Consider the following 20,043-nt stretch of genomic DNA (forward strand, 5'->3'; position numbering starts at 1 on the left):
CTGGTCCTAGTGGCTATTCGTTTTGGAATGCAGTTTTTTTTTCAGCAGTAAAATTGTGGCATCGGGATAGACACCTGACCAGGAATGTCGACTTCTTTTTTTTTTTTTTTTTTTTTTTCGAGACGGAGTTTCACTCTTGTTACCCAGGCTGGAGTGCAATGGCATGATCTCGGCTCACCGCAACCTCCGCCTCCTGGGTTCAGGCAATTCTCCTGCCTCAGCCTCCTGAGTAGCTGGGATTACAGGCACGTGCCACTATGCCCAGCTAATTTTTTGTATTTTGAGTAGAGACGGGGTTTCACCATGTTGACCAGGATGGTCTCGATCTCTTGACCTCGTGATCCACCCGCCTCGGCCTTCCAAAGTGCTGGGATTACAGGCTTGAGCCACCGCGCCCGGCCGAATGTCGACTTCTTAATTTGGCATATTAGATGTTTTGTGTTTTCTTTTTTTTTGAGACAGAGTCTTCTGTCACCCAGGCTAGAGTGCAGTGGCACATTCTTGGCTCACTACAACCTCTGCCTCCCAGATTCAAGCGATTTCTGCCTCAGCGTCCCAAGGAGCTGGGATTACAGGCACCCACCACCATGCCCAGCTGAATTTTGTATTTTTAGTAGAGATGGTATTTCACCATGTTGGACAGGCTGGTCTCAAACTCCTCCTGATCTCATGATCCACCCGCCTCAGCATCCCAAAGTGCTGGGATTACAGTCGTGACCCACCGTGCCTGTCTGTTGTCTATTTTCTTAACCCAGAAGTTTTCTATGGCTAGAGGTGTTTTCATTAAGAAACATTATATACTATTAAAACATTTATGTTATATATTGGGGTCTGGAAACAACTATTTTTTAACAAAAGTTCATTGAGCATCAGCTGTGTGTGTGGCAGTCAGAGCTGGCCACCAGACAAATTCCAGAGGTTAGTTGGAGTAACAACAGTTCCTAGTAGGAGATGTTAGTTATTCTTGCATGTTATTATACTTCTTCAATTTGTTAGATTTTTAATTAAAAGAGATTTGGAATCTAACAAAAAAACCAACATCTGTACAGTTCAGTAGGGGTTGTTTAACATCATATCTTCATGATCTCTAGTGTTTTTAGTTTCTGTTTTCATTTTTGGTCATTGATCTGTGGGAATTAAATGCCCTGACTCATAATCTAGTCAATTTTCTCCCTTAAAGATTCTGTTTCAGTTTAAGATTTGGTCATACGGATATTAGATGATCCCAATAAATATTTTTTTAGCTTGGTTGACTGTGATAATGGCATTGTGATTATGTAAAAAAATGTCCTTTTTTTCCAGTAAGTATGTATGGGGAAAATGATAGGAGATCTAGGATTTCATTTAGAAAAATAAAGCAATAAGAATAACAAGAAGATAAGTGGAGCAAGTGGAGCACATGTAGCAAAGTCTCGATAGCTGTCAAATCTGCGATACGTGGAATTTCATTGTCATGGTAACTCTACTTTTGTAAATGTTTGAAAATTTTTATGATAAAATAGGCACACTCAGAAAAGAGAATCATTTAAATGTAGCATAATAAATTTTGGGGAAAATTACAATGGTATCCCAAAGACCTCATCTTAATTTCTTAACTGCCATAATATTGCAGGTGATGGTTGGATTCATAATGTCACAACAAATTGTTGGAAACAACTTACACATGTACCTAAAACAAGACCAAGGTAAGTCAAAACATTGACAAATAGTAACATAGTTAAGATTTTCTAAGTATTAAAATATAGTACTGAATTTATATTGTTTGCCATTGAGACCATAAGTCATTAAGAAGGATATCTTTCAAATGAACTTAATGCTACCTAAATAATTATTATTTAGTTATATCTGAATGTTAGAAATGATCTATCTAGTTTTCACCCATATTTGCATATTTGAAAATCTTTTTCTTTTAGGTAAATGTATAATCTTGCCTGATAACTGTAAAGATTAAGATAATTAAAAGCATCATATGAGATTAATGTTTTTAATGTTAGTATTTTTCATAAGTAGACAAGAATCAGGTTGGCTTTAGTAGTAGTTGTTTTTGGAAGAGGTTTAAAGTAAGTTAATCAGGAAATTGCTTCCACGTTGATCCAGTGGGTGGCAGATTATTATTTTTCTTTATTAACTGCATGCTGTATTCATTGATACGAATTTTTTGAAAAAGAAAATGTTATTTATGGCATATAATAGGATTAAAAATTGTAGAAGTTATATACTATTATTAGACTACAAAGAAAACCACATTTGTACTATAATTCTTATTTTTTTCTGATTTGATTGAGTAGTATAATGATATCTTCATAGGAAATTCAGATTGAGCACATTATAATCAAAATTGGTAATAGATTTTAATCTTTTTCATGCTATGTATTTTAGACTTCTAAAAATGCATTCTAGAATTTATGCTAGTGTGAACTCAATTTAATGATATGTATTTTTGTTATTTAATAAATGACAACATACTTGAGAAAAAGGCCTGAAAGTATTTATGTGTATTTTGTATATGTATCTATATTAATATTTGCAGTACATTTAGAATTTATCATAATTGCATTTATGATTCTTCTATCTGCTTTATAAAAATTCATTGGAATGTCTTATTTTTAACAGTTCTGGCTCTTTTGAAAAAATTTTTTTTAACTTAAAGAGTTTTGTACTAAGACATGGGAGGCCAGAGTTCTAGTCCTTGCTCAGCTACCACTTAGTTTTTTGGCTTCGAAAAGTCACTTAAGGAAACTGAGCATTGGCCGGGCATGATGGCTCTTGCCTATTAATCCCAGCACTTTGGGAGGCCAAGGCAGGAGGAACACTTGAGTCCAGGAGTTTGAGACTAGCCTGGGCAACATAGTGAGACCCATCTCTATAATTTTTTTTTTAATGGCCGGGTGTGGTAGTACACACCTCATAGTCCCAGCTACTGGGGAGGCTGAGGTTGGAGGATCACTTGATCCAGGAGGCTGAGGCTTAAGTGAGCCAAGATTGCACCACTGCACTCCAGCCTGGGCAACAGAGCCAGACTCTGTCTCAAAAACAGAAAGAAAGAAACTATGCATCAATTTCTTTATCTGTGAAATGAGGCAGTTGGACTAGATAATCTCTTAGTTTATTCCAGTTGTTTGATTGTATGAATGCGTTAATTATAGAACAAAGTATTAGTAAAAATGTTTAGTTTTAAAATTGCTCCTATTTTATATTTGAACCCTTAATGAGTAATTAGAGCAATATAACTGTTATCAGTAATAAAATACTAGTTAGAACTAGAGCTGTGTAAAGAGATTTATTTTAATTCAGCTGATGTGACATGTAAATAATATGCTTTATTAGAATGTTTAGGTGTTAAGTTTAGAGCAGCTGTGAAAGGACATAAACTATCAGTCTATAGAAAAAACATCAGGTTGCAAGCTAGATGTCATCAAAATCAAGTCAGGAAAGGCTTTCCAGTGTTCTGCGGTGATGAAATCCAGGCCAGAGTTTCTCTAAGGCAGATAAGACAGAGGCAGATCTATCTTCAGGTATGAGGTGAGGAGGAGAACAGGTGGGATACAGTTGAGTGTAAGGAGAACATATATGTGTGTGTATATATTTACTAATTTTTATAAAAGTGACAATTCAGCTAAGATCTATAGCATTTTATGAAAACTTTCCAAGTTGTAATTTGAAACGTAAGCTGCCCAATTCTCTTGAACTCTACAGCAGGTTTCTCATTGGCATTACTGACATTGTGGACCACATAATTATTTGTCATGAGGGTGTCCTATGTATTATAGTATATTTAGCAGCATCTCTGTCCTTTATACAATAGATGCCAGTTGTACTACCTTTTCTCTCCCCAAGTTGTGACAACTAAAAATATCTCCATATATTGTGAAATGCCTCTTTGGGGGACAAATTGCCCCTGGTTGAGAATGACTATTCTACAGTATAGCACTATTATTCTCTGGGTCTCACCCAGATAAAACTATGGTTGAAAAGCCATACATGTAGCCATATCTGATAGCCTATATAGGTGGCTGTCAACAAGGACCCTTTTTTAATGTGTCTGAAAAAGCTGTTGGAGACTATAGAGCCCCAAGTACTGTTGGATCTCACGAGTATTGCCAAGGTTACAAATAGCCTTCCTTCCAGGAAATTGATCTATTCCTTCCCATGTATGAGGACATTTCTTGTATTCTCTCTCCTTTACCTAACCCTCTTCCAGTCCCCATCTTCGACCCCACCACATAATCTGGGTTCTTGCTAAAGATTTATATCAATGTATCTTCTAACATAAGAGTTGGAGAATTGGGCAGAGTATTTCCCAAACATCTCTAATGACTTGGTTCCTTTCTGGGCCACAAGCGCATTTGTCATTGAATGTGTACATGAGTGTTGGAGGAAAGTATCTGTTTTAACAAATTGTGCATAATCCCACTGTTTGCACTTGGGAAAGCTAAGTAAAAGGGGTTAATGCACTAAAACTTATGTGTCCCAGTTTCTGGGAAACAGAAAAATAAGTTATATGGTTATGTTAATAGTTAACATAAGTTAAATAAGTTATGATTTATAATTGTTTTATGCACCTGTTGCTTCAAAATTCGTGTATTAAGAAAAGTAAGGCCAGGTGTGGTGGCTCACGCCTGTAATCCCAGCATTTTGGGAGGCCAAGGCAGGGGGATTACTTGAGCCCAAGAGTTTGAGACCAGCCTGGATAATATAGTGAAACCCCATCTCTCCAAAAAAAAAAAAAAAAATTTAACTGGGTGTGGTGGCATGTGCCTGTAGTCCCAGCTACTCGGGAGGCTGAGGTGGGAGGATTGCTTGAGCCCAGGAGGCAGAGGTTGGAAGAAGCAGAGATTGTGGCACTGCACTGCAGCCTGGGTAACAGAGCCAGACCCTGTCTCAAAAAAAAAAAGAAGTAATCAAGGTACTCTCAAAGTAAAAGCAATGACTATGTAAAATCCCTAATTTAGATTTAAATTTAAATGTAAATCTCCCAATTTTAGATTGGGAAATCTAAATATAAAATATAAATCTAAAATTGGGAAATTTACATGAACTGTTTTTGAGAGTTCTCTTACTCTGGAAATATTCAACTTTGTAAAACCATAAAATTATTATTTGGTAATAATGTGATATATTGGAAATAGATGTGAGCTATCAGACCACTTCCAAAAGAACATTAGATGCTCTACTCCTTTATGAAATAATTTATATGTCTAATGACTGAATTATATTGGTTTTCTCATGTTTGCTTTTGGGTTTTTAGTTGTTGTTGTTTTGGTTTTGGTTTTTTGAGTTAGAGTCTTGCTCTGTCACTCGGGCTGGAGTGCAGTGGTGTGATCTCAGCTCACTGCAACCTCCACCTCCCAGGTTCAAGTGATTCTGCTTCCTCAGCCTCCTAAGTAGCCGGGTTTACAGGCGCACACCAACATACCCAGCTAATTCTTTTGGTATTTTTATTAGAGATGGACTTTCACTATGTTGGCCAGGGGTCTTGAACTCCTGATCTTGTGATCCCTCCATCTCTGCCTCCCAAAGTACTGGGATTACAGCTTGAGCCATCATGCCCAGCCTTGTGTTTGCTTTTGTTAATCATAAGTTTTTGAGCAGGTACTGGGTGCAGAACACCACATGAGACATTTTTAAGAAGCCATAAAATGAGATTCCCCAGCCAGGTGTGGTGGCTCACATCTGTTATCCCAGCACTTTGGGAGGCTGAGGCAGGTGGATCACAAGGTCTGGAGTTTGAGACCAGCCAGGCCAACATGGTGAAACCCCATTTCTACTAAAAGTACAAAAATTCGCTGGGTGTGATGGCGGGTGCCTGTAACCCCAGCTACTCGGGAGGCTGAGGCAGGAGAATCACTTGAAAGGCAGAATTGCAGAATCACAGAAGGTAGAGGTTGCAATCAATGAGCCGAGAAGGCATCTCTGCACTCCAGCCTGGGCGGCGAAAGAGTGAAATGCCGTCTCAAAAAAAAAAAAAAAAAAAAAAATTGGATTCCTCACGTTCCCATGCTGTGCTGGTAACAGGTAACAACCACTCTCCAGAGTGGGAGGATGCTCTAATTTGTAGTATTTGCTGATTTCCAAGGTGTAAATACTCCTACCCTGGCTGATTTCAAGCTTCCAACATGATGTCACGGTATGTGGAGTTGGATGGAGATATGCACAGTCAGCTTCTGCTAGCCAGTAAGCTGTTTCCAGCACACCACTGACAATTTCTTACCTCAAGGACCTCATAATCTTAGGTAGTCAAACAGCTAAAGTAGCATGCAGAGCAGTTCATCTTCAAATGTAAGTGAGGCGATTACAAAATGAGCACATAAACATTAAAGGGTGCTGAATAGAGATGGTAACAGAACCAGTTTTGGGTGGGTATTTGGAATACTTCCTGGGTGTTTGGAGCCTATTTTTCAGGCTTATTATTCTAAACATAAGAAACAGAATGAACAAAAGCCTAGAGGTAGATAATAAGCTTTTCTCACAGGGGAAGCAAGGAAATGAATTTAGCTAAACAGAGGGCTCATTTGGGAAGAAGCCAAGAATGAAGATTTGTGGGGGAAGAAAACAGTGGTTGATCACAAATACTAGGCTAGGAAAAACAGCCATTGGTAGTGTAGATGTTTCCTCATCAGGAAATTTTTATAGTTAGAAACAATATTTGAAAAGTATTTATTAGCCATATGTATCTGGGGGAGGTGAGAGACTGAAAAACTAGGAACATACTATGGTGTTCTGTACTCAGAGTGATGAGTAGTGTGACAATGGAAATGTGAAGGAGTGCCAAATTGGATTTGTTGGGTGATGGGGAACATAGAGCAGGAAAAAAAAAGAGGCAAAAATTATAAGAATAGTAACGTGGCAGATAGTAGTAAGAAAACTGGGCAAAGTGCCTATTTCAGCAATAATGTGATCAGTTCCTTTTTATTTTACTTCAGGGATAATATGTATGAGAGAAAAAGGTTATAAAAATGTTGAGGGATATAATGGAAACCGTTATTAAGAGTCATCTCTGGCTGGGTGTGATGGCTCATGCCTATAATCTCAGCACTTTGGGAGGCTGAGGCAGGAGGATTACCTAAGCCTAGGAGTTCAAATCTAGCCTGGGAAACATGAAGAGACCGCATCTCCTAAAACAAACAAACAAACAAACAAACAAACAAAAAACAGAGAAAGAATCATCTCCTTAATGGTGTGATTTAATAAGCTCTAGAGGAATCATTATAACCCCTTTTAGGATATCCCAAAGGTTCAAGTTCAATTATGTCTCTTTTAAATAGATTATATTTTACAGTACGAAATTTAGAATTGATTTATATGTAATGTACAGTTTCTTCCATGACAGTGTTTCACTCTGTTTAAAATTTTCAAACATAGGTTATGGCACACAGCCTGTTTGGGAAAAGAAAATGAAATAATGGTATTTGGTGGGAGCAAAGATGACTTACTTGCCTTGGATACAGTAAGAAAATCTTATATCTAAATATTTCCTCTGAGTAGTTGTGTTATTCAGACTAAATGGCTATTCAGCAAGAATGTTGATATTCTAACATTGCAAAATATGGAAGGGCATGAAATGTAACTCTGTGGTTTAATTAATCTTCAGGATGAGTGGCTTTTATGAAGCCCTTCTGGATGTTTTGGATTTACATATCAAAATAGGTCTATTAGTTTCATTAGCCAGATTATTAAGAAGACCTTTTAAAGGATGATTCCTCTTTCCCTTTTCCCTTACATGGGTGTCTCTAATATTATTGAATTAAAATATTTTTATGTAGGCCAGGTTCAGTGGCCCAGGCCTCTATGGGAGGCTGAGGTAGGCAAATCTCTTGACGCCAGGAGTTCAAGACCAGCCTGGCCAACATAGCAAAACCTCATCTCTACTAAAAATACAAAAATGACTCAGGAGAATCTCTTGAACCAGGGAGACAGGTTGCAGTGAACCAAGATCATGCCATTGCACTCCAGTCTGGGTGACAGAGTGAAACCCTGTCTCAAAATGTATATGTTTGTATATAATATTTGATACATAAAAAGAATGTTTATAATGTAGATCCTAAGTATAATAAATAACCATAAATTTTGCTAGCTAATTTTAGAATTAGAACATCATCAATATTGTTGAAGCTACCTGATTATTCCTTCTGAATCTTATGCACTAGCTTCTCCCCTCAAGAGGAAACCACTTTGTTGAAATATTTAAAGTATATTCCCTTTCTTTTTTGAGACAGGGGTTTGCTGTCACCCAGGCTGGAGTGCACTGGCGCAGTCTTGGTTCACTGCAGCCTCCACCTCCCAGTTTCAAGTGATTCTCCTGCCTCAGCCGCTCAAGTAGCTGGGATTACAGATGTGCACCACCATGCCCAGCTAATTTTTTGTATTTTTAGCAGAGATGAAGTTTCACCATGTTGGCCAGGCTGGTGTTGAACTCCTGACCTCAAGTGATCGACCCACCTCAGGCTCTCAAAGTGCTGGGATTACAGCACCATGCCTGGCCTATTGTCTTTTAAAATATATATATATCTTTTACCGCTGCTTTACTCAGCTGTTTTACATTTAAGTTTAAAGAATTTCCTGTTGTTTTTTTTTTAAGAGAATTCCTAAGTCTCATGTTTAAAGAGTTTCCATTTTAAAATGTGATGAAACTAAGGTCAAAGGTATAAATGAGTAGCATTTGGAGAGTATGGTTTTTTCACTCCTAGCACCCTGGGAAATTCAGAGCAGGGTGGCCATATTTATATACCATACACAACGAGACAGGAGTTTAGGGACGATTGCTCTGGTTTTGTGTAGGACACTCAAAAACAGAGGATTCTGAGCCATCAGGGATGGGGTACAGCGAGCCAGAGTATAACCAAGAGGGCACTAGCTCTCTTTCATCTCCTGAGGTGTAGTTATCACCAGAGCTGCTCCTATGGAGTGGCAAACTCCAAAAAAGGATGGCTTCTCTCTGGGGAATTTGCTTTATTTTGTAGTTCTGAAGCCTGTAACTTAAATGTTTTGTATATCAAAAGTTTTAGACCTTTCTTTGGCTGAGAAATCAGTGCTTCCCTAAAAGATTAAAACGATAACTTTGCATTTATTAAAAAAGCAAATTTCGTGGTTTGTTTTCTCTTTGTTGGCACTAGAAATCTTCAATTAGGGTACAAAATTTATCATGAAAATAGGAATTCTGATTAAAAACATGATCATAAATTATGAAATTCTAAAGACCTGTTTGAAAAGATTAGAGAAATTATCTATGACTTTTCTACCACCTTAACTTTTAGATGAGGGACTCATTATTCAAATAATCTTCCAGATCTTGACTTTCAAATTAAGAATGCCCAGGGAATTCCAGACCTTGACTTTCAAATCAAGACTGCCCTGAGACCACCTGGAAAAGGAGAAGAGGATAAAGAGGAAATTTTAACATAAGAGTTATTTGAAAGAAAAGTTAAGCTTAAAAACAAGTGCCAGCCTCGGTGGCTCACACCTAAAATCCCAGCACTTTGGGAGGCTGAGTCAGGCAGACTGCTTGAGCTCAGGGGTTTGAGACCAGTCAGGGCAACATGGCAAAACCCTGTCTTTACCATAGCTGGGCATGGTGGCCTGTTGCTGTGGTCCCAGCTGCTTTGGAGGTGGAGGTGGGAGGATGGCCTGAGCCCGGAAGGCAGGGGTTGCAGTGAGCTCTGATTGCCCCATTGCACTCCAGCCTGGAGTCAGACCTTGTCTCAAATATAAAAAAACAAAAAAAACAAAAGTTTGAAAACCACTACTGGGCCAGGTGCTGTGGCTCATTATTATAATCCCAGCACTTTGGGAGACCAAGGCAGGCGGATCACCTGAGGTCAGGAGTTTGAGACCAACCTGGCCAACATGGTGAAACCTCATCTCTACTAAAAATACAAAAAAAAATAGCTGGGTGTGGTGGTGGGCACCTGTAATCCCACCTACTCAGGAGGCTCAGGCAAGAGAGTCACTTGAACACAGGAGTTGGAGTTGCAGTGAGTGGAGATCACGTCACTGCACTCCAGTCTGGGTGACAGAGTGGACTCTGTCTCAAAAAAAAGAAAACCACTACTTTTATTTTTTAAGTCACTTCTTAAATCAGAATGTATTTCTGATTTTCAGATTTGCAATTTCATAAGCTATGGGTTAGGTAAAAATTTGGTCACTGAAAATTGAAAACCATAAACTCAAAGTTTGTGGGTAGCAGGTATACATATGTATGTGTATGTTTATATGTGTGCGTGCGTTTATGTGTATGTGTCAACAGCTAGGTTTATTTGCTGCTTTATATAATACCTTTTACACTTATAAAATTGAAAAACATTCAATTATTAACTCATTGTTATTTTTATCAAAAACCCAATAATGCCTTTTTTATGTTGATTAGGGTCACTGTAATGATTTATTGATCTTTCAAACACAGCCTTATTCACTACTCAGGTAAGCAAATTTATTATTTTCTCTATATATGCTATGAATATATAATTTCTCATTTTTGGGAAGAGTTGTAATATTTTTCAGGTCATTTATGACATGAATTCAAGAATATTTTCACATCTTCCTAAGAGTGTAATCAAATTTATGATGGTGAACTATACACCAATGTGAGTTTTAAAAATTAAAATATACAGGCTTGGCTTGATGGCTCACACCTACAGTCCCATTGCTGTGAGAGGCCAGAGCAGGCGGATCACTTGAGGTCAGGAGTTCAGGACCAGCCTAGGTAACATTGTGAGACCCACATCTCCACAAAAATAAAAATGAAAAAATTAGTAGCTGGCATGATAATTTATGCATGTAGTCCCAGCTACTAGGGAGGCTGAGGTGGGAGGATTGCTTGAGCCCAGGAGTTTAAGGCTGCAGTGAGCTATGATCATGTTTCTGCACTCCAGCCTGGCAACAGACTGAAAGCCTATCTCAAAAAAAAAAAAAAAAATATATATATATATATATATAAATATGTGTGTGTATGTACACATACAATACAGTCACATTTTTGTTTTGTTTGTAAAATTGCCTTTAATTTATATGGTAACATTAAATAAACATACTGTATTTCATTAATTCTAAGCCTGACATTTTTCACATTTTAACTTTTTAGAAATCAGAATGTGTCTAATATTTCTTTTTTTTTGAGACGGAGTTTCGCTGTTGTTACCCAGGCTGGGGTGCAATGGCATGATCTCGGCTTGCCGCAACCTCTGCCTTCTGGGTTCAAGCAATTCTCCTGCCTCAGCCTCCCGAGTAGCTGGGACTACAGGCGCGCACCACCGTGCCCAGCTAACTTTTGTATTTTTAGTAGAGATGGGGTTTCACCTTGTTGACCAGGATGGTCTCGATCTCTTGACCTCATGATCCACCCACCTCGGCCTCCCAAAGTGCTGGGATTATAGGCTTGAGCCACCGCGCCTGGCCTAGTATTTCTAATACATATGTTATATACAGTCATTTCTTGGTATTTGTGGGGATCAGTTCCAGGAAAACTGCTCTTGGATACAAAAATTCATGGATGTTTTAATCTCTTATATAAAGTGATGTAGCATTTGCATATAAACCTATGCACATCCTGCTATATACTTTAAATAATCTCTATATTACTCATAACTCCTAATACAATTTAAGTGCTATGAAAATAATTGTTAAACTGTATTGTTTATGGAATAATTACAAGAAAATAATGTCTGTACATGTGCAGTACAGATGCAACCATCATAAACCAACTACATTTTCAGTCTGCAGTTGGTTGAATCCACAGAGGAGGAATGTATAGGAGGCTGAGTGTATATACACACATACAAAGACGTTTACTATAGAAGAATTTCTTTTTTAACCCCAAAGCTTTTATTACCTTGGCGATATGACTTAAGAGTGTCTTAGCTCATACATTCTTGCTCTAAAAGGAGTCTATACAAAGTTTAGTGGGAGGGAAGATGTAGAAGTTACCCAGTGAACAAGTGTGGGAATTTTATGCAGAAGGAATAACATAAGCAAAGACATATGAGAAAGAGAGAGAAAGAGTGGGGACATGGTATATTTCAGGGAGCATATGGTAATCTTTAGATGTTCTATAACATGAACCACTTGAAAACCACTAGACTAGCTCAAACTGTACCTTTCTGACATTTTTCTTAACTACCCTTTCTCTTAGCACAGTAGTTCTCATACTAAACTCTCATGAAGAGCTTCAAAAAATTAATGCCTATGTTCTGCCCTCACAGATTGTGATTTAATTAGTCCAGGTTGTAGCCTGCACTTTGGATTGCCAAGTTCCTCATATGCAGGGATCAAGAAATACGTAAGTGCCTACTTGGGAAGGCACTGTGCCATGAAATAAAAAGGCATGGCTTTTCCCTAGAATTGCTGATATTATAGAAGGTAGACTTTCAAGCTTTTAGATTTTTTTCTACAATAGGCAAAGGAATTGCTTTAAAAGAAACACATACTAAGTTTATGAGAATACTGGAGAAGAAGGCTCTTTGTCTATATGATTAGGATGGCAAAGGTTAGGGAAATCTTTGCAGAAGAAGGGTTTGAGCTAAGAATTTGCCATGAACAAACAGTGCAGGATGTTAGTGTAAAGATGTATATAAAATCAAGGCGTGTTCTGGAAACTGAATACTTAAATATTCCTGGAATGTGATATGAGGCAGAGTTGCAAGAAATGATTCTGGGGCCGGGCGCAGTGGCTCACGCCTGTAATCCCAGCACTTTGGGAGGCCAAGGCAGGTGGATCACGAAGTCAAGAGATCGGGACCATCCTGGTCAACATGGTGAAACCCCGTCTCTACTAAAAATATATAAAAAATTAGCTGGGCATGGTGGTGCGTGCCTGTAATCCCAGCTACTGAGGAGGCTGAGGCAGGAGAATTGCCTGAACTCAGGAGGCGGAGGTTGCGGTGAGCCAAGATCGTGGCATTGCACTCCAGCCTTGGTAACAAGAGCGAAACTCTGTCTCAAAAAAACCAAAACAAAAAAAAGAAATGATTTTGGACAAAAAATCAGAAATCATATATCATCTAGGACTTTTATCTCTCTTTTACAGTATCTGGTGTAAAAGAGAACAAGAGCCATTGAAAAATTTGTAGCAGGAAAATAAGATGATCATATTACAGTTAAGCAATTCCTCTGGCAACAGAGTAGATGAAGAATTGAAGGGATATATGACTGGGTAAAGAAAATTGGTAAAGAGACTATTACCATAGTTAGGTACAGAGTGAGCATCTGATCTGGAAAGTATACACACACACACACACACACACACACACACATATATATGAGAGATTTTATACATAAATCATATATAATGATCAAAATGTAATTATATATACATAATTTTAATGATTTTATTAAATGATTAGAGTAGACTTAATCCTGCTAAGAGGTCATTGGAAACCTCAGTAAGAGCAGTACACATACATATATATATGTGAGTGTGTATAAAGGATCAAATTATGCAGGTTGGTTTTGTAATCTTTCATGTAAATATATAATCATTCAGTGTAATAGATCTATACTTATGTTAGTAATGGCTATATAGGTTCTATCTTGTGGAAATACAATTTACTGGCTAGGTGCAGTGGCTCAAGCCTGTATTCCCAGCACTTTGGGAGGCTGAGGTGGGTGGATCACCAAAGGGCAGGAGTTCGGAGTTTGAGACCAGCCTGGCCAACATGGCGAAACCTCATCCCTAATAAAAATACAAAAAAATTATCTGGGCATGGTAGTGTGCACCTGTAGTCTCAGCTACTCAGGAGGCTGAGGCGGGAGAATGGCTTGAACTTGTGAGGCAGAGGCTGCAGTGAGCCAAGATCACACCACTACACTCCAGCCTGGGCAACAGAGTGAGACTCCGTCTCAAAAAAAAAAAAAAAAAAAAAAAAAGAAAAAGAAAGAAAAGATAACTTACTAGCTAGTCTATTAATAGATATTTAGGATATCTATAATTTGGGGCTACTATAAAAATTAGGCATGAGGCTGGGCACAGTGGCTCATGCCTGTAATCCCAGCACTTTGGGAGACTGAGGCAGGCAGATCACCTGAAGTAATTGTTCAAGACCAGCCTGGCCAACATGGGGAAACCCCATCTCTACTAAAAATAGAAAAATTAGCTGGGTATGGTGGCATGTACCTGTAATCACACCTACTCAGGAGGCTGAGGCAGGAGAATTGCTTGAAACTGGGAGTAAGAGGTTGCAGTAACCGAGATCGCACCACTGCACTCCAGCCTGGCAACAGAGCAAGACTCTGTCTCAGAAAAAAAGAAAAAATAGGCATGAAATATTCTTACATATTCCTGTGGAAAGCTCGCATATCATATTGTATTGTGATGATTCCTGCTTGGCTCCCATTGCGCAAGACAAACTGCAGATTCCCTCACATGATACTGAGGGCCTCCACTCAGGGCCTTTACTTCTGGCTGTGCCCCACTCAGCTGTATTTAGTCAATGGAAGTGCAGTTTCTGTAATCTTATTTCTCATCTCTAGGGCTTTGCAAGTATGGTTCTTCTGTCTGGAATATCTTTGTTTCTTTATTTTGTTGAGGACCTCAAGGTCTCAGCTTGGACCTCCCATTTGGAGAGTTTTCCCTGGCTTGCTAAGGTTGTCTTGGTTATTCTTCCTCTCTGACTCCCATGGAACCCTGTACCTGTGCTTTGACCTACCAGGACATTTTAACTCACTTCTAATTTAGAGTTGTTCCAAAGTAGAGGGAAAGACTTCATAAAAGTATGGAAGAACATCTAAATCTCTAGAGTATCAATGCTTGTAAAAATGACAACTAAAGTTAACTACAGCAGAATCAAATGACTCTGTTACAAAATTTTTTAAGACTGTTAACAATTATTTTCTCACCTTTCCTCCCTCTCTCCTCCTGACTTACTTTTTCGAATTAAATTTTATTAGTTGAAACAGATCCTTTTTTGATAGTTCTCTTAAATTTCTTTTGGTTTTAAAGTACAAAAACCTCTTCAAAATAGCATAAGATTAAAAAGGGCATTGTACTTGGAAGGATACTGCCCTCTAGTCTAACGGAATCAAAGGGAGAAAGAAATGAACACCCAGGCCCCCAGAAGAGTAGAAACCCAAGTGGTTTTCTTTCTGTATTGCTCCATTCCTGTCTTCCAACCTGCTCTCTCTGGGTCCGAGTAGTAACTGTGTAACCCCCATGCAGTTGTTTATGGAAGAAACATGGAGCAGATATAAAAATAGATGTTAGGGCTGGGCGCGGTGGCTCAAGCCTGTAATCTCAGCACTTTGGGAGGCCGAGGTGAGCAGATCAAGAGATCAAGACCATTCTGGCTAACATGGTGAAACCTTGTATCTACTAAAAATAGAAAAAATTAGCTTGGCATTGTGGTGCGTGCCTGTAGTCCCATCTACCCAGGAGGCTGAGGCAGGAGAATTGCTTGAACCCGGGAGACAGGTTGCAGTGAGCTGAGATTACGCCACTGCACTCCAGCCTGGCAACAGAGTGAGATTTTGTCTCAAAAAAAAAAAAAAAAGAAAGAAAAAAAATGATGTTAGATGTTTCATCTTGAGGTGATGGAAGCAAAAGACAGTTCTGAGAGAAGGGTACATGGTTATTGGGCTGACTGAAAGTATAACATAAACAGGAGCCGCTGTAGACTTATCTGGTTTGAAATGAAGTCTGAATCATTTTTACTTAAAGAACCTTATGCATGGTAAGCTGTATATTCTGTTTCCATTAGATTTTGGTCTGATTTAATCTCTATGCTGTAAAAATATCTGATTACTCTGATGCTCAAGGAAAAAAAAAAAAAACCCTATCATGTTCCAAAAAATACAATTGAATGCACTGCCATGTAAAATTTTTATGATGATTTTTTAAAATTATACTTTTAAGTTCTGGGGTACATGTGCTGATCATGCAGGTTTGTTACATATGCCATGGTGGTTTGCTATATCCATCCCCCCGTCATCTACATTAGGTAGTTATCCTAATGTTATCTCTCCCCAAACCTGCCATCCCCTGCTATCCTTCACCTAGCCCTCCCACCCCCCAATAGGCTACAGTATGGGATGTTCCCCTCCCTGTGTCCATGTATTCTCATTGTTCAATACCCACATACGAGTGAGAATGTGCGGTGTTTGTTTTTCTGTTCTCATGTCAGTTTGCTGAGAATGATGGTTTCCAGCTTCATCCATGTCTCTGCAAAGGACACGAATTCATCCTTTTTTATGGGTGCATAGTATTCCATGGTGTTTATGTGCCACATTTTCTTTATCCAGTCTATCACTAATGGACATTCAGGTTGGTTCCAAGTCTTTGCTTTTGTGAACAGTGCTGCAATAAACATACGTGTGCATGTGTCTTTATAATAGAATGTTTTATAATTCTTTGGGTATATACCCAGTAATGGGATTACTGGGTCAAATGGTATTTCTAGTTCTAGATCCATGAGGAATTGTCACACTGTCTTCCACAATGGTTGAACTAATTTACATTCTCACCAATAGTGTAAAAGCATTCCCATTTTTCCACATCCTCTCCAGCATCTGTTCTCTCCTGATTTTTTAATGATTGCCATTCTAACTGGCGTGAGATGGTATCTCAATGTGGTTTTGATGTGCATTTCTCTAATGACCAGTGATGATAAGCTTTTTTTCATATGTTTGTTGGCTGCATAAATGTTTTCTTTTAAGAAGTGTCTGTTCATATGCTTTTCCCACTTTTTGATGGTTTTTTTTTTCCTTGTAAATTTGTTTAAGTTCTTTGTAGATTCTGGTTATTAGCCCTTTGTCAGATAGGTAGATTGCAAAAATGTTTTCCCATTCTGCTAGTTGCCTGTTCACTCTAATAATAGTTTCTTTTGCTGTGCAGATACTCTTAAGTTTAATTAGATCCGATTTGTCTATTTTGGCTTTTGTTGCCATTGCTTTTGGTGTTTTAGTCATGAAATCCTTGCCTATGTCTATGTTCTGACTGTTATTGCCTAGGTTTTCTTCTAGGGCTTTTATGGTGTTAGGTCTTATGTTTAAATCTTTAATCCATCTGGAGTTAATTTTCATATAAGGTATAAGGAAGGGATCCAGTTTCAGCTTTCTGCATATGGCTAGCCAGTTTTCCCAACACCATTTATTAAATAGGGAATCCTTTCCCCATTGCTTGTTTTTGTCAGGTTTGTCAAAGATCAGATGGTTATAAATGTGTGGCATTATGTCTGAGGCCTCTGTTCTGTTGCATTGGTCTATGTCTCTGTTTTGGTATCAGTACCATGCTGTTTTGATTACTGTAGCCTTGTAGTATAGTTTGAAGTCAGGTAGCATGATGCCTCCAGCTTTGTTTTTTGTTTGTTTGTTTGGTTGGTTGGTTTTGCCTAGGATTGTCCTGGCTATGCCAGCTCTCTTTTGGTTCCATATGAAGTTTAAGGTGTTTTTTTCCAATCTGTGAAGAAAGTCATTGGTAGTTTGAAGGGGATGGCATTGAATCTATAAATTACTTTGGGCAACATGGCCATTTTTACAATATTGCATTTTCCTAACCATGAGCATGGAATGTTTTTCCATCTGTTTGTGTCCTCTCTTATTTCCTTGAGCAGTGGTTTGTAGTTCTCCTTGAAGAGGTCCTTCACATTCATTGTTAGTTGTATTTCTAGGTATTTTATTCTCTTTGTAGCAATTGTGAATGGGAGTTCACTCATGATTTGGCTCTCTGTCTGTTATTGATGTACAGGAATGCTTGTGATTTTTGCACATTGATTTTGTATCCTGAGACTTTGCTGAAGTTGCTTATGAGCTTAAGGAGATTTTGGGCTGAGATGATGGGGTCTTCTAAATAAACAATCATGTCATCTGCAAATAGAGAAAGTTCGACTTCCTCTTTTTCTAATTGAATACCCTTTATTTCTTTTTCTTGGCTGATTGCCTTGGCCAGAACTTCCAATACTATGTTGAATAGGAGTGGTGAGAGAGGCCATCCTTGTCTTGTGCCAGTTTTCAAAGGGAATGCTTCCAGTTTTTGCCCATTCAGAATGACATTGGGATTGTTGCAAACAGCTTTTGTTATTTTGAGATACATTCCATCAATACCTAGTTTATGGAGAGTTTTTAGCATAAAGCACTGTTGAATTTTGTCAAAGGCTTTCTCTGCATCTATTGAGATAATCATGTGTCTTCTCTTTGCTTCTGTTTATGTGATGGATTATATTTATAGATGTGCATATGTTGAACCAGCCTTGCATCCCAGGGATGGAGCCAACTTGATCATGATGGATAAGCTTTTTGATGTTTATCTGTTACTGTTGCATTTGGTTTGCCAGTATTTTATTGAGGATTTTCACATAAATGTTCATCATGGATATTGGCCTGAAATTTTCTTCTTTAGCTGTGACTCTGCCAGGTTTTGGTATCAGGATGATGTTGGTCTCATAAAATGAGTTAGGGAGGATTCCATCTTTTTGTATTGTTTGGAATTATTTCAGGAGGAATGGTTCCAGCTCCTCTTTGTACCTGTGGTAGAATTCAGCTGTGAACCCATCTGGACCTGGACTTTTTTTGGTTGGTAGGCTATCAATTGTTGCCTCAACTTCAGACCTTGTTATTGGTCTATTCAGGGATTCAACTTCCTGGTTTAGTCTTGGGAGGATGTAAGCTTCTGGAAATTTATCCATTTCTTCTTGATTTACTGGTTTATGTGCATAGAGTTGTTTGTAGTAATCTCTGATGGTCATTTGTATTTCTGTTGGACCGATGGTGATATCCCCTTTATCATTTTTTATTGCATTTATTTGATTCTTCTCTTTATTAGTCTGGCTAGCTGTCTATTTTGTTGATCTTTTCAGAAAACCAGCTCCTGGATTTACTGAGTTTTTGAAGGGTGTTTTGTGTCTCTGTCTCCTTCAGTTCTACTCTGATCTTAGTTATTTCTTGTCTTCTGCTAGCTTTTGAATTTGGTCTTGCTTCTTTAGTTCTTTTAATTGTGACATTAGGATGTCAATTTTAGATCTTTCCTTGCTTCTCATGTGGGCATTTAGTGCTATAAATTTACCTCTTGACACTCCTTTAACTGTGTCCCAGAGATTCTGGTACGTTGTATCTTTGTTCTTATTGGTTTCAAAGAACATCTTTATTTCTGCCTTCATTTCATTATCTATCCAGTAGTCATTCAGGATCTGGTTGTTCAGTTTCCATGTAGTTGTGCAGTTTTGAGTGAGTTTCTTAATTCTGAGTTCTAATTTGATTGCACTGTGGTCTGAGAGACTGTTATAATTTCCGTTGTTTTGCATTTGCTGAGGAGTGATTTACTTCCAATTATGTGGTCAGTTTTAGAGTAAGTGCAATGGGATGCTGAGAAGAATGTATATTCTGTGGATTTGGGCTGGAGAGTTCTGCAGATGTCTACTAGGTCTGCTTGGTCCACATCTGAGTTAAAGTCTTGAATATCCTTGTTAATTTCTATCTCATTGATCTGTCTATATTGACAGTGGAGTGTTAAAGTCTCCCACTATTACTGTGTGGGAGTCTTAGTCTCTTTGTAGGTCATTAAGAACTTGCTTTATATATTCCGGTGCTCCTGTATTGGGTGCATATATATTTAGGATAGTTAGCTCTTCTTGTTGCATTGACCCCTTTATCATTATGTAATGCCCTTCTTTGTCTCTTTTGATCTTTGTTAGTTTAAAGTCTATTTTATTAGAGACTAGGTTTGCAACCCCTGCTTTTTGTTGTTGTTGTTGTTCTCCATTTGTTTGGTAAATGTTCCTCCATCCCTTTATTTTAACTCTGTGTGTGTCTTTGCATGTGAGATAGGTCTCCTGAATACAACACACTGATGGGTCTTGACTCTATCCAATTTGCCAGTCTATGTCTTTTGATTGGGGCATTTAGCCCATTTACATTTAAGGTTAATATTGTTATGTGTGAATTTGATCCTGCCATTTTGATACTAGCTGGTTGTTTTGCCCATTAGTTGATACAGTTTCTTTATAGTGCCAATGGTCCTTGCAATTTGGTATGTTTTTGCAGTGGCTAGTACTAATTGTTCCTCTTCATATTTAGTGCTTCCTTCAGGAGGTCTTGTAAGGCAGGCCTGGTGGTAATGAAATCTCT

General features: G+C 38.3%; 1 protein-coding gene across 11 annotated transcripts in view; it reads left to right on the top strand.

Annotated features, from left to right (window-relative positions):
• KLHDC1 (kelch domain containing 1) overlaps window positions 1-20,043 on the top strand; it is a 52,110-nt gene that overhangs the window by 27,995 nt on the left and 4,072 nt on the right. For 7 of the 11 annotated variants that reach the window (XM_035260436.3, XM_035260437.3, XM_035260438.3 and 4 more), the window contains 3 exons: window positions 1,613-1,685; window positions 7,363-7,447; window positions 10,364-10,416. In XM_035260436.3, coding sequence (XP_035116327.1) covers window positions 1,613-1,685; window positions 7,363-7,447; window positions 10,364-10,416 — 211 coding nt within the window. Of the gene's footprint in view, window positions 1-1,612; window positions 1,686-3,327; window positions 3,481-6,076; window positions 6,236-7,362; window positions 7,448-9,286; window positions 10,417-20,043 lie in introns of those variants that run through there. The other 4 variants (XR_013521167.1, XM_078334848.1, XM_078334847.1 and 1 more) reach the window with 4 other exon arrangements.

Source organism: Callithrix jacchus, chromosome 8, assembly GCF_049354715.1.
Source record: "Callithrix jacchus isolate 240 chromosome 8, calJac240_pri, whole genome shotgun sequence".
Lineage (NCBI taxonomy): Eukaryota > Metazoa > Chordata > Mammalia > Primates > Cebidae > Callithrix > Callithrix jacchus.